General features: G+C 39.7%; 1 protein-coding gene across 4 annotated transcripts; it reads left to right on the plus strand.

Moving 5' to 3' along the window:
• The first annotated feature begins 1,979 nt into the window (after positions 1-1,979).
• FAM168B (family with sequence similarity 168 member B) lies at positions 1,980-26,374 on the plus strand. 4 transcript variants are annotated; one of them, XM_069791976.1, is made up of 7 exons: positions 1,980-2,244; positions 9,157-9,237; positions 12,768-12,851; positions 17,060-17,202; positions 18,165-18,339; positions 19,692-19,821; positions 21,208-26,374. In XM_069791976.1, exons 2-6 carry the CDS (start codon positions 9,168-9,170, stop codon positions 19,802-19,804), a joined length of 585 nt encoding a protein of 194 aa, XP_069648077.1. In that variant the 5' UTR covers positions 1,980-2,244; positions 9,157-9,167; the 3' UTR covers positions 19,805-19,821; positions 21,208-26,374. The 4 variants fall into 4 exon arrangements, with proteins under 4 accessions (XP_069648077.1, XP_069648079.1, XP_069648076.1 ...); XM_069791975.1 differs by having other exon boundaries at positions 1,987-2,244; positions 18,162-18,339; positions 19,692-19,819; XM_069791978.1 differs by lacking the exon at positions 19,692-19,821 and having other exon boundaries at positions 18,162-18,339.

Genomic DNA, 26,374 nt, shown 5'->3' on the forward strand with positions numbered 1-26,374 from the left:
CGTCTCTTTGGTGTCAGATTTTTGTTTTGGCTGGTGTATTTTCCACCATGGTGTATTGTGTTACACCATGAGACAAGTTTAAACTTACAATTCAGGCACAGTTTGCAGAATGCTATCTAGCATAAATAGTAGTACCCCTATAGTTTTTAGTAATAATGCACGGTGGGATAACAGAAAAGGGTGTTAATCGCATTGCATATCCCTAAGCAAGGGAAATTTTAGTGAAACTAGTTACCTGAGTTCAGCAGGTTTCTGAGGTGCCCTGTAATGTCAGGTAAGCCTATAGATTTGTTCATTTGTGCGGGCTGTGTATTGACCAGGGCTCAACCTGTTGTACTGGAGACCTTCTTTAAGAAAAAGTTGATCTGCTATCTTTTATTGCTATCCCTTTGGGATTTAAGGAGTTGGTTTATCCATAACATTTGTCTATCCAGACTGGCAGTTTGTTACAGGAGCAGGGCTGCTGCTCAGAATACCCCTGCAGTGTGCGATCACCAGTTCTCACCAGATACGACACTTGCCCATCTGCCTCCTGCCTGTTGCAGTTTGTTCGGTTTTGATGCCAGTATTACTCTCGCCAGCAGCACGCTGGCTTAGGTATTCGTGTGCAACGTAAGATCAATTAACAATGTATTTGCTGCCATGCTGGCAGTCCCTTCTTTGGTAGTATTAGTCACGGCGCCTGCCAAGAACACCTCTGAACTAATGGCACTATTTGTACGGACTTTTCTGGACGAATCCTCTCTGCTCAGGCTGCCTCCAGATGCTCGCAGTTACGTTTCCTTGACAGATGTTGAACCGTGCTGAGTTATTGGCTTAGGCCTTTACCACAAACATGTACAGCTTCATGTGTTGTTTTTTTAAGGACTAGCCATAGGAATTCTGCATGGCTGTCACTTTGGTCTCTTCTGCGTGTTCAATAATGTCCACCATCTCTGGGCAAACTTAATCTACATACGTTCCTATCTCATCCCATCCTTGGGAGATACTTGGTGGTTTATCGAAAGGTTAATTCTAGGTCTTTTAAGATGAGAAGACTGCATGTTTTGTCTGCAGATCAAATCGTGACCTTGACAAGTCCAGTTAGGTCTAAGAGTTGCAAGGTTGGCTTCCACCCATCAGTTGGAGGATGGAGAGTTAAGTTAGAAAGCCTCCCGACCTAAAATTGTAAAATCTTAAGCTTGGCTTGCTTATCTGTTTCAGTGTTGTGCTGAGTACAGTTCAGATTTCTAGAAAAGTTTCATGCGTTTCCCAGCTCTGAGCAAACAAAAACTACTGGAAAAGTAAGACTTTTCAGGAGGAGTTACCGCATTGACAGAAGTACCATCCAGGTGCCTTACTTCGCTACCGGCACTCTTGGAGGTTCTGTTTAAGCCGTCTATCTTTTTCCTCCCAACTTTCAGTTTAGACCGATCTTCAGCTTCTCCGTTCTGCCACAGCTCTGTGGGCAGAGCGTGCCGCGGGTCTGGAAGGCGGCCAACCCCCCCGGGACCCCCGTTCCGGCACGGAACGGGCCGTGCGGCTGCTCGGCCGGGCCCTTCCCCTGCTTCATCGGGTGCCCGACCCCGAGTAGCCGGGAGGGCTGGCCACGGACGAAGCCCTTGCCGCAGGAGGAACCCTTCCAAGCTGCAGGGCAGAAGAGCGTCGCTGGGTCCAGCCGGCGCGAGCCGCTCCATCCCCGGGGCCGGGGCACCCAGAGGAAGGGGAGAGCCCTGGCCGGGGGCTCTCCCCGCCCCCGAGGAGGGAGGTGAAACCCGCTTTAACTCCCTCTGCCTCTCCGCCAGTCTCGCCGCTGCTCAACCCCAGCTCCGCGGACGGCCGCGGATGCTGCCCAGGAACACGGCTCAGCCCCGGCGCTAATGGCGGCGGCGGGGAGGCGGGGTCACGTGCTACGGAGGGGGAGGACAGCGCCCGGGGGCTTCCGTGCACGTGACGGCGCTCTTCCGCCCCCTCGGCTAGGTGCCGCGCGCCCCTTCCCCCGTGGAAGTGACGTCGGCTGGGTCTGTGCGCAGTTGTTCGGTGCGGCCGGGCGCGCAGCAGCCGGAGTCGCCCGGCGGCCACTGCTTCCCCCCCCGCCCGCCCCCGCGCAGGCTGCGCCCGCCCGGCTCCGCCCGCCGTCTCCCGCACCCGCGTACGTACGTACGCACGTAGGGACGCACATACACACAAACACACACACGCACGGACGGACGCAGCGAGACAGCCAGCGACGGCCGGGCCGCCACCACGAAGCGCCGCAGCCCGGTGAGTGCCAGGCCCGCCGCCGCGGGTGGTGCCGGCTTCCGGAGCCGCTTCTTCCTCTCCGCCGCGCCGGGCCCGTTACGTAAGGCAGCCCGGGCCCGGCGCCTGGTCCGCGGCCTGCGCCGCCGGCCTCTCGGGCGGGCCGCGCCGCTTGGCGGCTCCCCCTCAGCCACCCGGGCCGCCCCTTCTGCGGCGGCGGGGCCGCGGCGGCGCCATCCTGGGTCCCGGCGCCATCAAGGGCGGGCCCCGGCCTCCGCCGCCGCGGCGGTGCGGGCAGCGCTGCGGCTGATGCCGGGGAGAGCGCTGCGGCCCGGCGGGCGGCTGCGCGCCGCTCTCCGCCAGGCGGGGCAGCGAGTCACCTTCAGCGTCGCTCGGGGGCTCGGAGGGCTGTCCGTAACAGGTGTCTGAAACGGCCTGTGAGCGCTGGCAGGTGACGGGCTCGCCGAGGGGGCAGCCGGCTGGTTAACCCGCCGCCTCGCGGCACCGGCGTAGGCAGGGCCCGCGGCCGCCCTGGGTCTCGTCCCCTGCTGCTTTCTGTCGCTGCCGGGAGCTCAGGTTACTTTTATGGAGTAGGTTGCTTTTGAAGGCATTGGGACGCCTGTTCGTGCTGGTTTATTGATGTAGGGCGGAGGTTGTCCCGTTGGTAACTTCACAAAAATCGCTATAGCGTCATGAGGGGATCAGTCAGGTGGATTTTCAAATAAATAGTAAGCTTCAACTGCACGCAAAAGGTTGTGTGTGGCTTGCATGTTGTATCTGCCCTGTTACCTTTATATCTGTGAGCTGGAGAAAGGAGTACGTTTTCAGTTGTCTGTAGCTTCTAGGAGGAGTTGTGAGACAAAAAGAAAAGAGGCCTGGTGCAAAGTGCGCTTTCAGCGCCTTTCTGGAACGTTTGGAGCCAAACCATAAACACCAGCCAAATGACAAAATCCATTTCCTGAGAAACATAAAAAGTTAGGTTTTGAGTAAGGGGAGGTATACAGCTCTCAGCATGAGAAGAGCTGGACTCGGTTTGTTCTTAGATGTTCAGTAGTAGTGTGCACGTTACCTAATTTGACTAGACTTTCTGTCTGCTCTAATGTGATTTTACTGTAAGTTGTCTAATTGTTAGTGTTATAAAACTCCCAGGCTCATATAATGCACGCTTCCCAACCTGTACATTTGGGATAGTAATTATGCGCTTTAACTTTCAGGTTAAAAAGTAGGAGGGATTAGGAGGCTTTTGGAGATTCTGTCTCAATTTGGAACTTGTGACAGTTTCTTCTTTTTTTAAAAAGAAATGTGGAATAAACTGAAAATGAACTTAATGAAAAAATGCTTTGTAGGGTAAAAATTTACCAAGAAGCAGAGCTTCAGGATTTAACTAAAGAGTTGTGAATATGATTCCTTTGTGTAGTGAAGTTTTATTCTTCCTTTATTTGTTTGTTGTTTGGTTTTTTTTTCTCTCCTGTCTCTTATAGTTGATTTAACTTCCCCTAAATTTGGCAACAGATGGTCTTCTAAGATTCTTACTGTGAGGATTTGGTGATTCTGCTGCACTACTCCAGTTCTTTGAAATAAGAATATACACAATCTCAAAGTTATGCAGGAGATGCAAGGATGGGAGCTGACAGCTTTTATCCCCTTGTGCAGTAGCAACAACAGAAATTGTAGGCTTTGAGAAGTGTTGGGCCATTTGTTTGATCTTTCCATAGGTAGTAGGGTTTTTTTATGAAAAAACGTTTTGGTAATGTTCTCAGGTTTTGGAAGAATAGAGCAATGCCACTAATGTACAGATGAAGCTGGTTCATGAGCAGGATCTTGGCATTAAATTTTTGGTATAGGTTTTCTTCTTGTGAAGAACATATAGAACTAATTCTGTTGAGTCTTTTAATATATAATCATATTGTCTCTGTCATTACTGATACTGGGTGCAAGTAGTATTGGTTTTAATGTATGTGTATTTCAACACAGAAAAAGTAACAACAGACTACTAGTAGAATAGGCTTACAGATGGGAATTGTATTAGAAAGGATTAAAAAGTCTAAACTTCTCTATTCCTTTGTAGTCTTAAAAAAAAAAAATTGCATGCATAGAAAACATAGAAGGTTGATTGCAGGTGTCTCATTCTTTCTCTTTTATGACAAGAACATCTTGTAACTTGAGCAGGGGAGGAAGACTTGCACATGAATGATATTTCCAGCTTTGTATTTTACTTTATATGTGAACTTTGGGCAAAGCTGTTAATTGTCCTTTTCCAGGCTGTGGTTCTGCAACCTCAATTTGTACTGCCACTGTCCAGTTCTGCTCCCTTCCTTGTATTGGAACTGGCGCTGTTTTAGCTATTTGGTGATGTCTCAGCTCTCTCAAGCTGGTAGGAAGAAAACACAGCAAACCTCTGCCTAAAAAACTCCAGCAAAACCCAGAATTCTGCTAACTGACTTAGCTGATCTAACTTACTGAGGGGTTAGAGTGCCAGTGCTGTCCCAGCACAGGGAATGAGATTGCTTGCCAGAAGCATCACAGTTCTGTGTAAGCATTGATTCCAGCTGGCTTCAATCATGGACTACCATAAACCCGTGCCCTGTTTTGAACAGGGGTAATACTTGCTTCCTGGTAAAATTAAGTGACTTTTTTGAGGTCTTGGATGAGTGGAAGAAATGAAGTGTGCGCTACCTGCGAATACCAATGCAGTGTAGGATGTATTGTCTTAGACTTTATGAAAGTTTGAATGCCTTCTGATATGAGCCCCCTTTTTTTAAAGTCATTGTGACAAAAGTGCCTGTTATGTGGCCTAGGATTTGCATCAAAGAGCCTCTTTTGGTGGCTGAAGTTTTAATAGAACATAATGCAACTGAGACTGTAATCATTGTCAGTTATTTGAAGAGCTGAAGTGTCCTGAACTATTTTCTTTGTTACTTAGCGGTGGAAATGACTTTTTTTTTTTTTTTTTTTTTACATTACAAACTACCAAGCATTTAGGAATTTTATTTTACTTCTGTTAAACTTTGACTGGAAATCAAATGGGTAAAACGTAGAACACTGATGATAATTAACTTTGTTAAAGAATTGTATGTAAGTAGAAACTGGGTCGTTTCTACAGTTTCATAGCAAACAGCATCCTAGAAGTATTACAGGGTGGATAGATGTTAAATACTATAATGACTTAGTGTGAGTCTGCTTAAAGTTCCAAGAGTGAAAGCATTAGTGGACCACAATAGTGTGCTTTAGGCAAGGTACTTGGAGATTCTTCCTCAACTCTTGTGATGGAATTGTCATAAAATGAGCACAAAGTGGCATTCAGTAGATCTTGTTCTGATAGCATTTCTGCACAACTTTGAAAATAAATAGTAAGAAAATACATCCATTACAAAGGAATGTGCAGTTTGTTTTATAGTATTTGCATTGGTCTGTGTTTTTTTGCATGTATCTCTGTAAAATGATTTTTAAAAGCAGAATTTCCTAGAAACGTGCTCATTCTGAGCATAGCAGGAAAAGCCACATGCAAAAGAGTATCTAATTTGGAGTGTTAGAGCTTCAACGTTAGCAGCGGCTGGCCTTTGCTCAGTTTCCTGAAATGCGGATTTAAGAGGAGGATGATTGTCCTGGTATCTGTACCGAGATGAGATTTAACAGGCTTGATCAAAACTGAGTTTGATTGTTTGGCTTTGGCAAGAATGAAAGGCGAAGCATTTGCGCTTCCCAAGCATGCTTGCATAGTCTTTAATCGGAGCATCTTTAATATGATTACCTTCATTTCAACTGAAAGAATTAGTTGACTGTAATTTATATACAGTCGGCTCTGTGCAATTTGTATACAGATGATGCACAGTAGACACTTATTTACATATACATTAACATGAGAATGCTTTGGAGGGGATGTCAACAAGAAGGTTGAAAGCCATGATTCTTTGGGTTCACTTTATACTAGTTTCCCTAGCGTTTGATGTGGACTTTAAGCATTACAGGGAAGTGGACTGCAAGGTTCCATATTTCAATATAACGGATACCTTTCCAAGTAAAATTATGGTAAGAGTTGAGATGATTGCAACCACTGGGTAATACTATATAATTATACTTACACATGTTGGGTCCTTCAGAGAAGACCTGAAAATAATTATTTTTAATTAGAGGTGATCTGAAGTTTTGTCTGCATTACAAAAACTTTAAGTGCTTTTTGTAGGCTGGTGGATTTCTGCTTGTGTTTCAGTGGTGAAAGCTAGAGTGTGAAAGCAGAAGTGGTGAAAGTACATACCTGTTCAGCCAAATTTGAATTAATACATGTGTGTGTACACACACGAATTTCAAAGTATGGATGCATTTGAAGTGGAAGTTGGCATTGTTTCCAGTAAGAGGCAGCTTGCAGGCTCCCGGTACCATAGGTTTTTTTCCCCTTACTTAAGTGGAATTCCTTTCTCTTAATCTGCACTTCCTTTGAGATCAAGTCTGAGTTTTCTGACCTTTTCTATTAATTTTCTTTACCTTTTCAGCTTTGTATGGCTTCTGTTTAAGTCATCCACCAGAACGTATGTCCTTGTGTTCTTCTGCAGTTATTGACTACTAATACTTCTAATAGTTGTTTTTTTTGTTTTATTTTCCCCCAAATACTTGCAGAATGCTCTTACTGGCTTTCCAGTCCTCTTTCTCTCTTCTCATTCACCATGCAGAATGGTGAGAGGGTTACAAGGGTCTTCTTTCCTCCTAATTGCTGCAGAGACTGCAAGGAGGAGCAGCGTATTTGTAGGGGTATGGGGGTGTGGGAGAGTGCTGTTTATATTTGAGTGGAAGTGTATATCCACCTCTCTTCAGGCTTTTACCCCACAATTCGGAAATGCTGAGACTGAAGTGAAGCTTGGACCTCTTAGGGGTTTGGTAAGTTTAGATACAAAATGCGACAAAATCAACACTGAAAGAGGAGTGGAGATGCAAATGAGAAGGAAATGCAGGGAGATATTAAGGGAACAGATGAAGTTTTCAAGGAAATAAGAGTCCTTATTTAGAAAGGAGAATACACAGAAGAAAGTATGGGAGAAAAGAACAGTCTTGCTACAGTGAAATGCTAGTCCAGCAAAATATGCCTGCTAGTTATGGAGCAGCAGAGTTAGCGCTACTAAAACTGCACGGGGCTTCAGATCCTTTATACTTGAAGATGACTAGTTTGCTGTAGAACATTTCCAAAGAGATTTGTGTCAAACTGCTTCTTTTGATGTTGGTCAGGTGGTTAAAACATGCTGCTCTGGGGAACTTTCCTCATACTAAGCAATGTAAATGGCAGGTTGTTTGTTTAACTCATTCTTAATGGACTCATTTGTCTTGATATGTAATCAAGTATGAAGCTGGAAAAATAAAAACAATTCTATTTAAGTTAGTATTATTGCTAAGTGTGTGTGGGGGGGGGAATGTCCAAGAAACTGGTGAATCTCGTAATTCTCTTACAGTGAGTTTGAGTGTTTTGTGAAACTTGACGATAAACTTTCTGACAGCACTTTCTGATTTCCTAATTTTGCACAAATGGTTCTTTTACTTCTGTTGTGTACAAGGTGCTGCTAAAACTCTTGGCACAGAGCTGGTTTTAGTGTTACTTTAAAAAGCAAACAACTTACGCTTTATGCAGTCACTTAATGTAGGTTTATCACTGCAGCTATACTCATAAACTTAACTCAGATTCCTACCATAAAATACTCTGTAACTAAAGTAGTGCATGCGTAATTATGACTCTTTTGCTTCATAAACTTTATTTACAAAATTCTGTTAAACTGTGTTAAGCTGCTTAACACTATTTAAGTAAGACAGCATCTCAAGATGTAGAAGAGAAAGTGACTGAAGAACCAGATACTAACAGTTAATAAGAAAGTCTGGTTCACAGTGTGCCTTCCTCTCTCTTGCTGTCAGAGGCTATTTGTAGTGCAAAATGGGCACTTGCAGGAAGAGAAGTGGTAAATTTGTAAATATATGCAGAAAATCAGATGATTGAAGATATTGGGGTTAAAATATGGGGATTTTTTTCTAAAGTATTAGAAAAGTAGTTGCGAACTATACTCTTCGAAGAGGCACATGGCAGGCTTGCTTGTGACCTGTGATGCAGTGATTTATATTCCTAGAACTACATAGGCATACTAGAAAAACTTGAGAAGCATCTTCAGTGCCATTTTATTTTCCTTGGTGTTTATGTACAAGGTCATTTTTAAAACTAAGGATTTGGTTTTATTCCTGCCAGTGATGCTAGCTGTAGGTGCCCTTTTGGTGTGTGAATACATAATTCAGAAATGACTGGACCTAACTGTCAGGTTGTCATAGGCTCTGAAGAACTTAGCAGCAAGTAAACAAATACATAAATGTGAGCTAGCTGTCTAATACAGAAAGTCTTTTGGCATTTACTTCTGTAATACTTGGGCTGTTGACAGTTGATGAGTTTAGTGCTGGTAAAGGACTGGAATCCCAGACTTGAAATGCCAGTAGTAATAGACCATAAGTATTTGCATCCCTTGGCTAGATGCTTCGAGAAAGAAATGGGAAGAAACCAAGATTGATAGATGGTAGATAGATGGTAAGTGATGGACAGATGATGGATGACATGGGGGGAGAAGTCCAACACATGGGAACTCCTGCAGTGGGTTATGGATTTGCGTGCCATGGGGGAACTCCTAGGGATGGAAATATTTTGAAAGCCTGCGCCATAACAGAGAATGTTTCATTCCTGAGACATTCTCTAGCTGGTTGAGGGTTCTGGTGCTTTGAAACTTATTTATGCAGCGACTCTCTTGCTTGTAGCTACAGTTTTAATGTTGATGAGTAGTGGAATTGCTGCTTTTTCCTCTGTTACTTTTTCTTCTGATATACTTTCCCCCATTTCCAGTTCCATTTTAGCTGCTGAGATTCCAAGCTTTTCCTATACTTGAGTAAACACTTTTTTTTTTCTTCCCCCTCCCCCTTCAGTTACTGAAATCATGAATCCTGTGTATAGCCCTGGATCTTCTGGGGTGCCCTATGCAAATGCCAAAGGAATTGGTTATCCAGGTAAGTAACCCTGTTTTTTTAATGAGCTTCAGTTACACTGATCTTTGTTTGTATCAAGAAAAAATAGGCACTTATGAATGGCTTCATGTATGGTAATCTGTTTTGGGATTTGGGTGGGTTTTTTCAATTTAAAAATTTCAAGAGTGATGTTAGTTGTTCTGTTATATTTCTAACTTCAGTATCTCTTCCAAAGCAGCTTATTTTAGGAGCTCTAATATATACACCCTGCAAGAAGAGGAGTCAGTCTATTTCTGCTGCTAGTTGGTTGGCACTGTTAACCTTTCTATCCTCTATTTCTTGTTCATGCTATCTGTTTTATGACTGCCTGAAGCACAGCATCAAAGGTGGTACCGAGAAAATGGCCAAAAAATGTTTTTAAAACAGAAACTAAATGTATTTCTTGCTTTCTCTGCTTTTCATTTGGCTGCAAGTTTCTCACCAGGGATTTCCCCCCCTCATCTCCTAATGTGCATGTGAGCAGGCTTCATTTCTGATGTCCCCGTAGTTCAGAAGTTGGATAAGGCAATAATTAGATTTGGACAGAACTTTCCAGGAAGGCCGAAGAGAAAGGCTGTGTGCCTCTGAGGCATTTCAAGCAGTATGTCTTGATGCAGTCTTTTTTTCTGATATCTGCGGGGTAAGGGAATTACTCCATCCTGAGAGAGGCTGGAGGGTCTTACATAAAAACTGAGCTGAATCATAACCAATTAAACTTCTGTAGCTTTTACAGAGAGACTGTTTTGTGATTTAGTTGGTGTCTATGTTGGGAGCTAGAAATCATTCTGCACTGTTACTGTTTATATTCTTTGTAGCTGTACCATATTTTGCTACTGGTATTTACAGCTTTTAAATTTGTTTTTCAGCTTAGGTGGTGTACTGGAGTTCCTATTTTCTTGTTCCAGTTTTCTATGTTCCTTCTTCTAAATACTGGTGCATAAATGAATTTTCTTTACTGTTGACTTGATCGTCTCAAAATACCTTTTAGTTTTTATTTTTGCTTTTCAGGTACTTTAAATTTTTTCCTCAAACTAGTGTACCTTTCTTGATTTCTACAGTATTTATAAGGGGAAAACACAAACTATGTTGCAATGTTTTAAAGTCTATTGAGTGACTGAAATGGTGCAGTAATAAATTGTAAACCTGATGCTGTGTAACCATAAGTCCCACAAGATGATTTTATTCTAACTGTTCTCTAACTGTCTTAGTTGTATGGTCTATAGTAATTTTACAATAAAGCATGCAACAGTGGTTTACTAATTAATATCAGTTACAGTACAACTATTTCTATATTTGTAATAAATTGCTTTTTCAAGGTTTTCTTTTGCTTTAGATAAAGATTATTATGAATTATTTAAACATAACTGTAATTTTATCTCTATTCATTTTCTAAACACAGATTTATATTAACCAGGGTTTCATTTGTACTTATAACCATTTACACATTGCATCAAAGCTCTTGTTTATACTAATCTAAGTGCTACCTTAATTTACTTAGGAAGATATACTATTGTAGGTTCAGTTTAAACAACATTACAACTTCTAATCTTTTATTCTACTATTACACATATTGAGACTACATATTGAATTATGTAAGTACTGTATATTTGCCAGTCTTCACTAGGTTGTAAATTAGCATAACTAAAATATATGGAATTGAAGTAAAATTGTTACAAAAGTGCCTTAAATGTCATGCTGTAAGTTGATCACTCTAAATTCTTCCTTACAGCAGTCAGTCAGTCAGTTCACACAACTGTGACCCTTAAATTCAGCTTAGTCAATAAGTGTTAGACTGTTACAGATAGTTTGCTGAGCTGCCTGGCTCAGGATTGAAGATTGTGGGATAAACACAAAACACATTCTCTAAAATGAAAAGTAGACTTGCATTTTAGGATTTTTTTTAAAAGAACTGTTGCATGACTAATTCTCCCTTCTTTGCCTAATTTAAAAGCTGCAGATTCTCCATTCAGAATCATAGAATTTACATGGGTTGCATGGTAATAGAAAGTAATGAACATATCGCTAGGTGGAATGTATAGTCAAAGGCACTGTGTTTCTAAAGCTGTTGTATATTTAATAGCTGTTTATATTGTACTACACCTGTTTGAGGTTGTTGGATGGGTTTACAGTAGCAAGGAATCAATATCCAAATGTTCTCATATGGGTGAAAGTTCTGTGTAGAAGCTAAAACTGCTGCTTGTTGTAGTTACATTTTTCACAAATTACTTGTTTCTTGAGCAGCTCAGAGTCCTCTACTATGGAGCTAAACCTGTGAAGAAAGAATAGAGGACTGAAAATGTATACAACATAAATAATGTTGCAGATGTGTAGTCGGTTCGAGTAAGGTGTAAAGCTGTACTAAAGCTTTTCACTAGCAGCTTGTGAATTTGAAAACTTCAGAGCTATTTACACGCTGAAAAGTTGTTATGAATTGGATATGTTATTTTTACCTTTGATTTTTAAGCCTAATGCTTTTCTTAGTCTTATCCATGCTGACCACCAAATAGTAGTGCCAAGTGTATGTCACTTGATATGTTTACAGTGTGCTTTACAAAACTAGGTTAGCAAATATAGTCTTGAGCTAAGGAATTTTTATTGTTAGGAGTAATTGCTAAGGACTCTGGGATTTATAGTGAAGTAGAAACCCTTCAAATTTGAATAGCAGTTTAAAACTGGCAGCTTTAAGCCTGACAGTGAATATGCAAGTAGTAATTGCCTTTTATCTAGAGAAGTTTAAGTCTTTCTATGTTGATAACAAAATGTGGTAGTAACTCTGTCTTTCTAAAAACAGACATTACTCAGTTTTACAGTTTGGAATAATGCAAATAAGTTCCTGGAAAAATTAATAGCTATGATTAATTTAGAAATTTCACTTACTACAATCTAAACAAACTTTGTAACTGTAGCTTTTGCTAATGATGTTTTTTGCCCTATGTTGGAGGTCAGTATATCACAATGTTGATGAATTGTAGTTCTTGTATTCTATTGTAGAGTGTTTATCTATCATTTTGCCAGTACCTCAGTGAATTGCTTGTTACTGTTAACTGTCATAGTACATGCCGGAAACTGGTGAGCTTGTTTGATATCTGAGGGTAGTAACAAATCTATCAAATGCAACAAGCATTTTGGACTACTCAGGTTGCTTTGTACTCTCTACTTGGGATGTATATGAGCTGGAGAGTCAGAGTCACTCTGACTCTGAACTCGGGGCGGGGGGGGGAGGTTGGATAGTTGCACAAAACTTTGTTGTCCAACTAACTTAAGAGTTACTTGGCCAACTTTGAGATTTGCTGAAACAGGGATGTAAGGGAGAATGGCACTTGTGATTCCTTTAGCCGTTCCCTTCATCTAGCATTCAGCTTCAGGTGGCTTGGGAGAAGAGGAGCCCAGTGTTTTAGCTGAGGAGGTGTGATCGAAGGCCATCTGTTAGCTTATCTCAATTAAAAGATGTACAGTGAGAATCTTTGAGAGTAAGGTCTGGTTAGATGGTACAGTTGGTCTAGAAAATAACTTTGACATATTCTTTCTTCTAGCTGGCTTCCCAATGGGCTATGCAGCGGCTGCTCCTGCCTATTCCCCTAATATGTATCCTGGAGCAAATCCTACCTTCCAGACAGGTATGTGTAATAGGTATGTCGAAGCAGTAACCTGAAGTTTGGGAGTTGTTAGAACTAAGAATGAGGAAAAGCTGCAGGGGCTTACAATAGCACTTACACTGTGGGATAAGTTTTACATTACTTTGAATATGACTCATAAGGAATCATCTGATAAACTAAAATGAGTATAACGTTGTCTTAACTCACACTGCTTTCACCTTCAGAGAAGGGAAGAGCTGTTGTTTCTATATTTCACGCTGATACTTGAGGATTGCCTTGCATTTCCCTTCACTACTTCCTTTGTGATTCTGCTTGCTTTGCATCCTACCGGTTGTTTCCAGATTCTGTTTTTTCTTCTCTGTTGTCTTCAAAATTCTTCTTTTTCATCCTTTTCTTAAATCATCTTTCCAAGTTCAGCTGGCTGCATTCTTTCTGCCCTTAAAATTGTTTTGTATGAACTAATTGTCTGGAAAGCCTGGTTGCTGAGTAAAACTGTTTTGTCCATAGTGGGTACTGGCAGAGGATTTAGGTAACTGCACTTGCATGCTTGTCACTTAAGGGAAAGGAAATATGATGAGCCTAGGAAAAGGGAGATGGGGAAAAAAAAACACAAGAGAAGCCAAAGCACTCACCTAAGTTGTTTCCATGTAGTTCTGCTTTCACTAATGGAAGATGATTTTGATGTACCAATGCTTGAAACAAACCAGAAACTGGCAGCATTTAATTTCCACTTAAACCAGGAACATACATCTGATAGAACAGTATTCTCCCTGTGGTTATTTTGCACACTAAGGAATTCCTTACATTGCTTTGTTAATGTAGGTCTGGGCCATCTTCAGGAACTCTTTCACTTGCATGTATTATGCCAGTTTTTCAGAGATACACATGGCACATAACCAAATTTGTCCATGAATGCCCTTACATAACTTACAGGGATAGGAAAGGATGCTGCTTGATATTGGGAAGTTTAGGTTGTGGAAGCCTGCTTGCAGTATTGAAGTTCGAAGTTTGTGATGTATGGCATTTCATTAACTACCAGGAGGCGTTTAAAAGGGTGTGGCAGCAATTACTGAGGCAAGAGAGAGTAAGTCATCTAAAATGTTTGCCTGCAGAACCTGTTAAAAGTGTGTAGCTTTGTAGCTTTCCTTGGAACTGTGGAGTGTTCTAGTTGGTACAGCTTGTGTCTATGTTCAGTTTGCTGCTTAGAGGCATAGTGAGTGCAGAACTGATTTTGGAATGTCTTTGGCCTTGAATTTAAGGTGGGGAAACGGATGGATATTATAAGTTCCAGTAATTAAAAAAACCCAACAAAACTATAATTTGGATAGGGTATTGCCTCTGTACAAGTATCGTATCTAGGGATACCAGCTTGCATTTGCACTGGATTGCTTAAGAACTTTTTTGAGTGATGTTCAAGGGAGGGCAGTTCCCATCAGGGGTATAACTCTTAGCATGGGAATCAAAACCCTATGCGGACTTTTATTATTGGCTTGTATTACTAATAGGCCGTTCAGTTTCCTGGTTGCGATTACCTTAGTGATGTGTCTCTGCCTTCTGTGCTCCAGGATTCCTGCAGCTGTGCTGAGGAGTAGCTGCAGTTTTTGATCCTGGGATCAGATAACTGAAAGGTAGTTCAGTCTTAATATTGCTTGCAGTCTGCAAATCCTACTGCAGAAGATGAAGATAAGCTGCATGTGATCAATTTACCAAATCACGAGACTGATGTTTTTATCCAGTTGATTGGGTTTTTTCCTCTGTGTCAGTTATGTTGTAATAGGAGGTTACGGTTTCTGGGGAAGATTCTTGACTTGTTAGACTTAATCATGTTGCAAGATTAGTCTGCATTGATTAATCTTGGAATATATCTCCTGCTATATAACAAGATAGAGTAAGAAATTTTTCACTTTTGTGTGAAAAAGGAATAAAGATGTATAGAAGTCATCTACCATCTTCGAATGTCCTTAATTTTTTTTAAAGCTAGTACTATTAGAGTCTTTATTGCTGTTGAATAGAAAAGAAGCTTTTATTTCAGAACTAAGAGTAGCTTTAATTTTTAGCTATTCTTTAAGCTATGAACTAAAGTTCAAAATGTCCAGATCATCTAATTCAGGCAGATAACAACTTGAAGTACTTTGTCCTAACAGCTGGGATTTTTAATTTTTTAACTTTTCTGATGTAACTGCTTGTTTGTAGAATCAAAGCTTTTGTAAGTTCACATCAGCAGTATTTGAATGTGCCGTGCCACTGCTGTTTGGAAAGGGTACCTTTTTACAGGTATCTTTCATAAATTTCTGTGGTTTTGAAAACTATGTGGTTTACTTTTAAGGTCTTTGATTCCTGTAAGGGAGAAAAAATTAAACGGGGAGGCAGAATACCTCTTGTACAGATGTACCACTTTGCATGAATGAAAGTTAAATTGCCTGTGCAGCTGTATCAGTGGGTTTTTAGAATGAGAGCGGGCTTGACTGAGGACATAGTTGTAGTTCAGTGGTGATGCTTCGTGTTCAGCATTTTGTAGCTGAGTTTTTCAACACAAATAGCTCCCCATACTAGAAATAGAAGTTACTTCCTCAGCATGCTCTATTCGTCAAATACTTAGTATCTCTAAAAACAAGTTCAGAGTAAGTGCTGTGGTAGCTTTCTTTCGTGTCTCCTAAAGGTGATAAATTCTATTTAACAAAAAAGAAAAACATAGTAAACCTGTTTCTTTATTAACATGACAATTTTCAGTTTGAAGGGTGGAATGAAATTGGAAAGAAACTCAGACTTCTGCAAAAAGAATGAAGGTTGTCTGTGATCATGCTATCTGCACTGTCTGATTTTTCACAACACAAATGCCAGCATTCTTTCTGCTATATGGCTTCAGATCTGTTCTCTATATTGAAGTCAGCACATTCTAGACAGTTTTTAACATCAGCCTAATCTCTAGTCTCTTGTTTTCTATAATTACCAAGTGTTTTCTCTTCCTTGTGTTGCCCTAGTACTAGTTTGTACAATTCCAACTAAATAGAAATGGTATCTCCTGGTGTGGTGGACCTGCATGAGACCCAAGATCTTTTCAGCATAGCACAGGCTAGGGCCTTGATGCTTTCTCCAGAATAGGTCGTGCCTGTTGTTTACTACCCTAAATGACATTACTGGTGGATGCTGCTGCTAAGGTATTTGTATTCCCACTCTGGCCATAATATAATCTTGGGAGTGTAGTGCGCAGCAGCAATGGTGCTCTTCATAGATCTCCTCCATGCCTCATCAAGCCTTTGTTCTGTTATCCTGAGACCTCGCCTGATGAGGGCTGGAGAAATCATAGAACTGTCTTTAGGCAGGGTCTGAGCCAGCAGTTGCTACTTATCCCTGTAAAAATTGAACAGTTCCCAACAATTACAAGGCAGACTGATTTTCGGGGCCTTGTAATAGGAATGCAGAATTCTTTCTGATGACACCTGAAGTCTTACTGTAATGTATAAAAATAATTCTCAAGTGATGATTAAGGGTATGTCTATGTATATAATACACAAAAAGAAGATTTAAAGATATTAAAGTGCCTTTGAAGTGTAATTTGCAGTTGCGATGAACTTTACAGTGCTTGTGTTTTAAAGGTATAGCCTTTCATATTTATTTTAGCCAGTTCGGAAAATGCCAGAAAACAAATGTGAATAAATGTCAGTTGAAGTAGAGGTTGCAGATTGTGTCTCTGTTCTCTGAAAATCCATCTTGAGCTCTTCACATGATTCTGACTTTTGAAATTGTTATTCTTGTGCTATATCATCTTCTACAGAAGGTAACTGCAGGTTAGTTAACTGTTGCTATGTTTTGCCAGTACAATTTGGGGTTTTGCCAGTACAGTTTGGGGTGCGTTGAGAACTGGGCTGATATTAACATGTGCCAAATACTCCTATGTAGGAATGCTGCCTAATATGCCAAATCCAAGTATTTAATGATATTACTACAAAAATCTAAATCCACTTTTTTATCCCATATCCATAGATTTGAAAAGCAAATTGTGCAAAAATACAGTTAACTTTTCATGCTTAGTTGACATAGTCAAGTATTATTTTCAGACTGTTATCAGTATTATGTAAATGATAGAACTTGTGCTTGGATATTGAGACTAGTACTCACAGGAAGATTAAGGTATTTGGAAATGAAAAAAATTGTTACCCCTGACTTTAGAAAGCAGTGTACTGACACTTGTTTTTCATGTTTTTAATGCAGATTTACCTTTGTTTCAGGTTATACACCAGGCACCCCGTATAAAGTATCTTGTTCACCCACTAGTGGAGCAGTGCCACCGTATTCTTCGTCACCAAATCCCTATCAGACTGCTGTGTACCCAGTTCGAAGTGCCTATCCACAGCAGAATCCATATGCACAGGTAAATGAACAAAACCAAAACCTCGTTGGATAGTATTTTGTTTACCTTGTAACTTGAACTCTTAACTTTAGACCACATTTATTTCTTCATGGATGGAGAGGATTTTTACCTGCGTACAGTAAGAATTCTTAATACAGTGATTTACAGAGTGTGTGTGTGTGCACTTTTACATTCTCTCTCACATGACAGTTACTCTGCACTTACTGATTAGGTGTTCAGTCTTTGAAGAGACACTAGATCCAGTAGTGTTAAAAATGCATGCTGGATGCTGTAACTACCACATCCTGATTTCATTTTGTCACAAATTGTCATAAACTTGCATTAATTTGTTTTTTTAGGAAGCCTCTGTTGTGATTCAGGAATTACCAAGTCATGCTAGGCAAACTGTTGAAAACTATTAGAAAGGCTAGAATTAAGACACTTAAGTAAACATGGTATTTTGGGGAAAAGTTGGCCCTCCTTTTGCATAGAGAAAACTTGCCTGGCATGTATGCAGTAGTTAAAGGGAATTAATAAGCAAGTAACAAGGTTTATCCAATCTGCTTAGTGTATTTGGATTTGTCAAAAACCTTTGGTTCTTTAACTAAAATCAGCTGAATAAAAAGTTGTGAAAGAATGAGAGAAGTTCTGTCATGGATTAATATATGAAAAGACAAGAAACGAAAGGAACAAATGATGAATGAGTCCTTATTGTTGAAGGTACAGTCAGCGTTGGAGTTCTACAAAGGTCCCTGCTTTGCATGTTATCCTAAATGCCTTAAAAAGGGGCTAAATGTTAAAAAATTGCCAGTGAAATGCAATTGGAATAGTTGAAATGAATGTTTTGGCTTCTGCTCTGTAAATACATTGCATCTTTAGAATAATGCTTTTATTTTATGATACATTCATGAAAGAAGACATCATTTATCTTCCCCACCAGATACACTGTAATTACTTAATTTACTTCTTTTCTCCAACAGCAGGGCACTTATTATACACAGCCTTTATATGCAGCACCACCCCACGTAATTCACCACACCACAGTTGTGCAGCCTAATGGCATGCCAGCAACTATGTATCCTGCTCCGATTCCACCACCAAGAGGAAATGGTGTGACTATGGGGATGGTGGCTGGGACTACTATGGCAATGTCAGCAGGTATGTGAACTTACAACCCTTAAGTTTTCTTGATGAAGCTTTCCTTTCAGTTTGAGACAGAACACAGCTGCATTACAAAAATGTGATGCCAGAAGCATACTTGGCAGAATCATAAAATTGTTTGTATTAGAAGAGGCTTCTGTAGGTCATTTAGTCCAGTGTCTTCAAAGTGGATCCAGCTAGATCAGGTTGCATACTTGGTCAGTGATATTTTGATCATCTCTGAGGATGGCGATACCACATTCTCTTTTCAGGTGTTAGTATTATGGTAAAATAGTTTTTATTTATATCTGTATGGAATTTCACTTACTTTTGCATCCTTTGCTTCTCATCTCACCAGTGTCAAGAGTGACTTCCTCTTCACAATACATTTCTCTATGCCTAGCTGAAAACAGCAACCTCTTAAGGCTGAGGAAAATGCAGTGTTCTCAGCCCACCCCTCATATTGCTGACCTTCTTTGTATATTGAGATACAACATTTTATGTGTTTGCACTACCTGCAGGTCTTCTGTGTCACAGGTAATGGTTAGGAATGTCTACTTCCTAATGCCATACTCTTTTAGCGGTAGTGTTTTGGAGAAAATATTGTTTAACCAATAATCTAGACTCATCTGTGGGTGTTTACTGAGGGGGTGTCATGCTTTGTTACTCAGTGAGTGTTAACTCATGAAGAAATGTCCACATTCACTCAAAGGATGCTCTGTTGAGTAATCTAAAAACAAGAGCCATGAGCTTGTTTTCAGATTCTGGTTTTTATCTTGTCAAATTTATCATTTAATTTGAGGAATCTCAAAACTAGAGAAGTTGTGTCACCAACTGAGCTAACATTGGAATTTCGTATGTGGGCAAGCTTATCCCAGGTGTTTATTAGTGTTTCTACAAAGTGCTGTAGAGAAAGACTGTTAAGATCCTGCTATCTCAGCCTGTTTGTTTCTGAAGCCCCTTAATCTGTAAAGTCCTATCTGTAATAATAAATCAGTTCGTGTTTGCATTCTGATTTATCAGTCAAGTTATCTCTACCATCAGATATTCTTATGGCATGTAAAGACTGCTGTGGGAAAGTTTCACAGGGAATAATGCTTATGTTGCAGGGTTTCTGCTAGAGCTATTTTTGAGTACTGAGTATCTTTGTATGCATTGGACTAAACATCAAAATGATCCCCTTGCATAAAAGTTTGAAGGCAGATTGGGGCTGGAGTGCAAAATGATACTGGTAACTTTAAATCAGAAGATGAGCAAGCTGTAATTGTTTTTAAAATTAACTCTCTTTTTCTCCCCCCCCCCCCCCCCCCCCTTTTTTCCCTTTGTACTAGAATTTGTGCTTACTGAAAAAAATGTTCTCTTCATCCTAGGTACTTTGTTGACAACTCATTCCCCAACTCCAGTAGCCCCTCATCCAGTTACTATGCCCACATATCGGGCTCCAGGAACACCAACCTATAGTTATGTGCCCCCACAGTGGTGATCATCCTGGCAGTCAGTGTAAGTTACCAACTTAGATTGAAAGCAGTTAATCTTTCTTATAAATGACAGCGTTGCAGGTTCTTTCGGGGAGATTTTTCAGAAGGTAAGCTGTCTGGGGTACTTCTACAGTATTCTAATTGAGTAATATAAGCAGTAATTTTTGTGTATTATAATAGCTGTTCCCTGCAAAGCAGAGAAGCCTAGTGGGACTTCTTCAGTGGTCTGTATCTTCAGAAATCATGAATAATTTTCATGGTTCATGATTGTTGAATATGAAAGAATGAGCCTCAAGTTTGCTGTATTAAAATACATCTGGGACTAAATGTATTCGGTATTTTGGATTCCTTGGTAATTGTTGAATTCAGCAGTAGTATGATTCCTGAATGAAGCAATGTGTGTAACTTTGTAGTCTTGTTTTTGATTGGCTAAATATGTAGGCAAGGCAAGTGTTTTGCCTTGCTCCAAGGGTGAATCTTTCTCACAAGCTGCTGAAACAAATACACAACCTTGAGTTAATTTCATATATTCACTCTGTTTCAGGTAAGTATCAGTTCATACTTCTTGCAGTCAGCATGGAAAAATCGTATCTAGTGTTGACTGAAATTTAGATCATGGGTTTCAAGAAAAGAAGTTTAATTTTGAAATCTGCTGTAAGGTGGGATGGATTTTGGGAGTGTAACGTGTGTCAGACTGACACAAAGCCTAAAGTTTTGGGGATCCTCACTTCTGTTTCTGTTTTTTTTTGGGGGGGGGGGCAGGGTTAGCATAAATTGAGAACAGCTTCATTTGAAATAAGGAGTAGTGAAAATTTCTAGTTCAGTTGGTCTGACATTTAGTCCATTTAGTTTACAACAAAGTTAACTTTATTTTAACTTTCTCTGGATTTCTGTTTCAGCAGTTAGCAGTCCAGAGTTCTGTGATTACAGGTGACTATATTCCCTTTGAGTTAGTAATGCAACAGCCATTTCTCATTTTGCTGTGATGCTACATATCAGTCTGCAGATCTGAAATGGTTCACATATAATATTTGATCCAGGAGTGTCATATTACATGAGTATAAAAAGTGAGAGTTTTGCTGTGACTGAACTCATGACTGCTGATAATTAAATTTAGCATAAAATATCTTTTTAATATTGCACCTTCTACTGAAGACAAAATGACTAGCGACGACAGAAAGGTAGAATGGACATGACAGGAGAAAATCAATGTGGTGAATTCTTAACCTAGAAGTCTATAGATTTCAGTTGACTGGTTAAGTGCTAGGGTAGCATTATATAATACTTAACATCTGCTGTGTGTGCTTATTAATGTGGTGTGTGCAATGTTAGAATGTTCTGCCACACTCAAATAGTATTTCACGTAATTGAGAATATTTCCTGGTTTTTTTACCCCCTCTTAATGTAGGTTTGAAGATGGGAGATATGCAATCAAGAAATTGAGGTTTAAAAGTTGGTGCTGAAGCCCTCATGCCTCCAACCAGGACTTTTCTTCTGAATGCTTTCAACACTTGGCTAAACACTACTAATTCCTGATCACTGAAGATTTTCCAGTGCTGCATATCTTACATCTTGGAACTCCAGCAGCTAGTCTTAAAGCAAATCCTGTTTTGTGGACTGTCTTGCAATTTTTTAGCTAATTATAATGATAAAAAGGGAGTATAAATTTATTCTGATCCATATCTAGTTGAATGCATGTTAAAACACAAAAACAAAGCTTGCTCAATCTACCTGCAGTGACTGATGCAAAAACCATCATATGCAAATCCAAAGGAACTGAAAAGTATTTTACAACTTGTATCACTAATGCACTGTTGTAATATATGCAGGGTCTTAAAAGGTAGAATCATGAAAGTGAGTTTCTTTATAGAATACCATGATATACATTAGATAAGTGCTTCAGCCTTTTTCAGGTTGATGGAGTTGCCAGTTTAAAAGGGGCATATTTTTATTTAAGTGATGTATTCTTTTCAAATTCAACTACTAAATTGGAGTGACTGGAAAATGAGTCAGACAGGCTGTAGAAATCCCGCACACAATTATTTTACTTTGTACCTTTTCATTTTCATTATATGGATTCAGTGTTACACAGATGTTCATAAGGATCAGAATGAAATGGGAAAGGTAATGCTGTGTGTGCCAGTAAATAAAGCAAACTTCCTTGAGGCAAAACTGGCTCTTAGGAATAGTAGGAGGTGACATCACCTGCAGAACGAATTGCATGTCCTGGGGAGATACATATCCAGTACTATCTTTCATATGATGCAAGATGTGTCAAAGTGAGACTGCCACACAGACTGATAGAAAAACACTTTCTTTTAGTTCTCAGTTCAGGAAATCCATGCTGTTTTTCCTAAAGAATGTTGTAGTCAGTTGAAAATGTATGTGCAGTTGATCCAGCTTGCTTTCCTGAAACTTAAGAAATGCTAGGGCTTTCTGCAACAAACAGGAGGAGTTCAGCTGCATGTTATTCTGAGGAAGGCTTGTGTGCCTGATGAGTATGTTAAAGGGGAACAAATCATTTTAACACAACTTCCTTATTAGTTACTTGCAGTATGGACTATGGATATGCTGTAGTAGGGCTGCCAGAATATAGAGGTTTCGAATAGCTGTTCTTTTTTTTTTTCTGAAAATATTTGTAATTGAAGTAGGAGCCATTTGTTAGTTACAGCATTTTGATGTGTTTTCTTAGTATTTTCTTTTTTTACTTTCTAAATTGCACTTGGAAGCGTGTAAAATAAGACTTGACTGCAGATCAGCATTTCATTGCAATGAGTCGTTTCTGATATTCTTTCCTGCAACTTCAATTTTTAAAAAGTACCTCAAAGCAAATGCTGTGGGGATAAAGGGCTAGCCTTAGAACCCATTTATATGCCAAAATTGTTATGGGGGAGATTTTAAATTTTTAAATTTGAATATTGCACATAAAATCAAGGTTTTTCTTAAACCTGCTTTGCTTGCGATCCAGAAAGATGCAATTTTCTTTTATTGGATACATTCTGCCTGCAATAAATTATGCAGTAAATGGTTATAAAATGTTGTTCCCTTTCAAGTGTTTACACAGAGGTATATCAGGCTGTATTGTTCTTGTAGGTTAACTTCCATTCAGAAGTAATTTTTTTTTTTTAAGTTGTCTATCTAGTTATGCTTTGTTTTGGGGTGTTCTGCTCCTATACAGATTTGGCAGCTACTTCAGGGTAGCATCAGTGCTGATTTAATGTTGCCGTTCCAGTACTCTGCCCTGGTGGGAGACTTACGTAACTTCATAACCCATTGGTGGCTAGAGCCTTCAGTAACTCTGGTTTTTTTTTTTTTTACAGTAAGCACTCTCCATATTTTGTACTACTCTTTTTTTTTTGTTTTTTTGTTTTGTTTAATAAAGTTTAGGTTTATTTTGCATGAATCGCTGTCAGTGGATGGCCCCCTTATTTCTAATGCCTTGAACATAGCTATGTTGTTGGAATAAGTACTTTAAACCTTACTCATGAGCACTTACTGCAGCTTAGGGATTTCCGTATGTCTTTATATGGAGCAGAAAATGACCCCAGACAAACTTATTTGAATCTGTACTGCTTTGTTCAAGTCTGTTTAAGAATTCCATTTGTGTAGTAGATTTGCAGCTTTGATTAGTCAGGTGTGCCAGAGAGTACAGTGAACATTAATACAGGCCGTTTGTCCATTGTAGCTAGTAGAGAGTGACATTTTGTTGTCTTAGCATGATTTTAACAAAGACCTGAGGTATGGAACAGTCCTGTGTTGGGGAGAAGCTATAAAGAACAAGCTCAAAGCTTTGCTGTCTCCTGTCTCATCACCCAATAAACTAAAGCTTTGAAAATCATAGGAAAGAACTTTCATGAATGCTGCAATAGATGAATAGTTAAGGAATGAATATAACTTCGTATATATTTGCTCTAACTTCAGATTCCTAAATGTCATCTTGGAATTGGTCTCTGTATAATATTCTGTAACATTTAGGCAGTCTCACTTACTTGAGCACTTTTTTTTAAGTTGCATTATGGGATTCATCCACCAGGGGGAAACTTGTACCTTTTTTGAAAGGTACTACACCTTCCAGTTTTGATCGACTATAATCTACTGGGAGGGTGGAGCATGTCTCCAGTAGTTGATATGGAAAGTAACCAAAAGCACAGTGCAGGGGGACGGGGGGGGGAATATGTGTATATATAACTATCATAATGGTATTTTGTTGCAAATAGTAGAAAGCATGGATATAAAACTGTGGCGGGGGAAACTGTACATCATTAAATAGGCGTTTACACAGTGAGGGTCTTACGAAACATTCTCTCCTGCTTTTTATATAACATTCCCTATTTAGAATTCCTTTATAAATAAATACGCAGTATGTGTTTGCACTAGAGCTCCTCAGCAAATGAAAAGAGCTAGTGCAGAAGAGGCATTTCAGATCAAGCTTCTCTTTAAAAAAACAAACAAACAAAAAAAACCCAAAAAAAACCCCCACAAAAAACTTTTATGGCAGCTTTATATGATTAAAACAAAAAGTACTACTTTAAACCTGGAACTGAAAATAACTGTTGCAGCAATAACAAAGAGAAGTCCAAGAAAGAAAATTTTTTTTTATTAAAATTTCAGGTGTTGAGTTTAGATAAAGTATTTTTTAAAAACTGAGGTATTCCCTATGTCAGTAACAACTGATGAAAATGTCTTTTAAATGTAGCAGCAGCAAAAGAAAAATGGTTGATAATTGGCACCAAAAACGTGTAGCCCTAGTCAGTGGTGTGGTGGTTAACGAAACACTAGGAAGGTAAATGGAGAACCTACTAGTAGATCTTGCTTATGCTTGTTGTAACCATCTTCTGTTTGAAGTTTCTAGCAGATGTGCAGGAATGCTGTTCAAGAAAGCTTTTTTGGTATACTATGCAAGTTTAAATGTTTAGATGCAGTGGTAGGTGAAAAAAATCCTTTATTTGAAGTCCGTCCTTGTATTCCTTCATCCACTGGGGAAAAAAAAAAACCAAAAAACACCACCACCCCGTAAGTACTACTGTGTCTTAGTGTTGTCTGAGAATAGTTCATGGTACAGAGTTGTATAGCAGGGTACTCAATATTGACTACTCTTCATGGAGTGTTCTGGCTTCACTGCTACTTGGGTAGTAAGGCCACTTAAGGTATCTGAGCAAAAGATGGTCAGAATTGGCTTGGAATCACTCCCCAGTGCTTAAGCACAGTATTATACACACCATTCGTTTGGGTTTAGAGCATACTTTTGCTTGAATAGGTAAGCACAGCGATCCGATGCCACCACTTAACTCTGGGTTTAAACTCATACCAGAGTAGTAAATACCATGTATGTGAAACCTCCCATCTTAGGAACATGAACAATAGTGATGCTTCAGCTGGAACTTGTGGGAAAGAGGACAGATGCTGTGGTTGTTGAATGGTAATTTGCAGTTGCCCAGGACTTGGTTTGTGCAGTAGTGGGTAGGAAATGGGCATGATCCATATCCAGCCTTCTCCAGCAGGTGTCACTTGCTGACCTTAGCATGGTCAGGGGGTCAAAAGCAATCCATTAATCTTCATGTCAAAAGTATTTGTGAACACCTCTTCAAAAGACACAACGATTTAAGCTCATGCAGATTGTTCTCAATAAGTGTCAGCATTCTAATCCTCTATCAGCTCTAAGCTTCCTGCAGAGACCCTCAGATTTGATGAGGTACAATGCCAATTAACCAGAACAACTGCAGCAAAGTTAGGGTAGTTTGGTGCATCAAGCCTCGCCAAGAATCAAGTTCATTCTGAGATCTCCTCTGAAGTAGTGAGGACTCCTTCAGCAGGCTGTGTACGCCTCTGTGTGTGGGGGTGCTGAGAGCAAATAAGGTGTATTTTGTAGACAGAAGAGAGGAAAGGGGAAACTTTTTCTTGTGGGGGTTGAATATAACACTGAAACATCTGAATTCCACAGGTAGTAAGGGTCCATTTGTGATTGTAAAAAGTATTCTAAACAATTGATGGGCTCTGAAGTTTCAACATCAAGAAAGTGAACATGACTTTTCTTAACTGTTGACTTTTGGGCACTTAGAAGGCAAACTGGGAAAGCTTTTTTTAGCTGGCTGCTGTACAGACTTGTTTTAAGTAGAATGGATTTGTTAGTGGTTTTTTTTTTTTGGTAATGCTATTATTGGCTGCCCTCCTGTCTAAGATTTGAAAAAGTGAGTGCATGCAATGGAAGTACAAGAGGCCCCAGTAATAGTTCTCCATGTTTGTTATGGAATAGACACAGGTTTCCTTTTTATGACTTTTTTAAAAACTGTCTTACAAACAGTTGTATTGGTACTTTTTTAAGTTTAGGTCAATGTTGTCTTCCAGAATAAGTTTTAAGGCATCACTCACTCCTGCATTGAACTATTGCATCAACACAAAGAGTGGAGATTCCATTCTGAGCCAGTTCAATTGTGAAAATTCATACTTTTTTATTTTTTATGCAATTCAATGAGTAGATGAGCTCAGATTTAAATTCTTAAAAGCACGTTTATTGTAACAAGAATTGTTATGTATTAATACTTCAGTTTTCAATAAAGATTGACTTGTGTTGCTTA

The sequence above is a fragment of the Haliaeetus albicilla genome, chromosome 9, assembly GCF_947461875.1.
Source record: "Haliaeetus albicilla chromosome 9, bHalAlb1.1, whole genome shotgun sequence".
In the NCBI taxonomy this organism is placed as follows: domain Eukaryota; kingdom Metazoa; phylum Chordata; class Aves; order Accipitriformes; family Accipitridae; genus Haliaeetus; species Haliaeetus albicilla.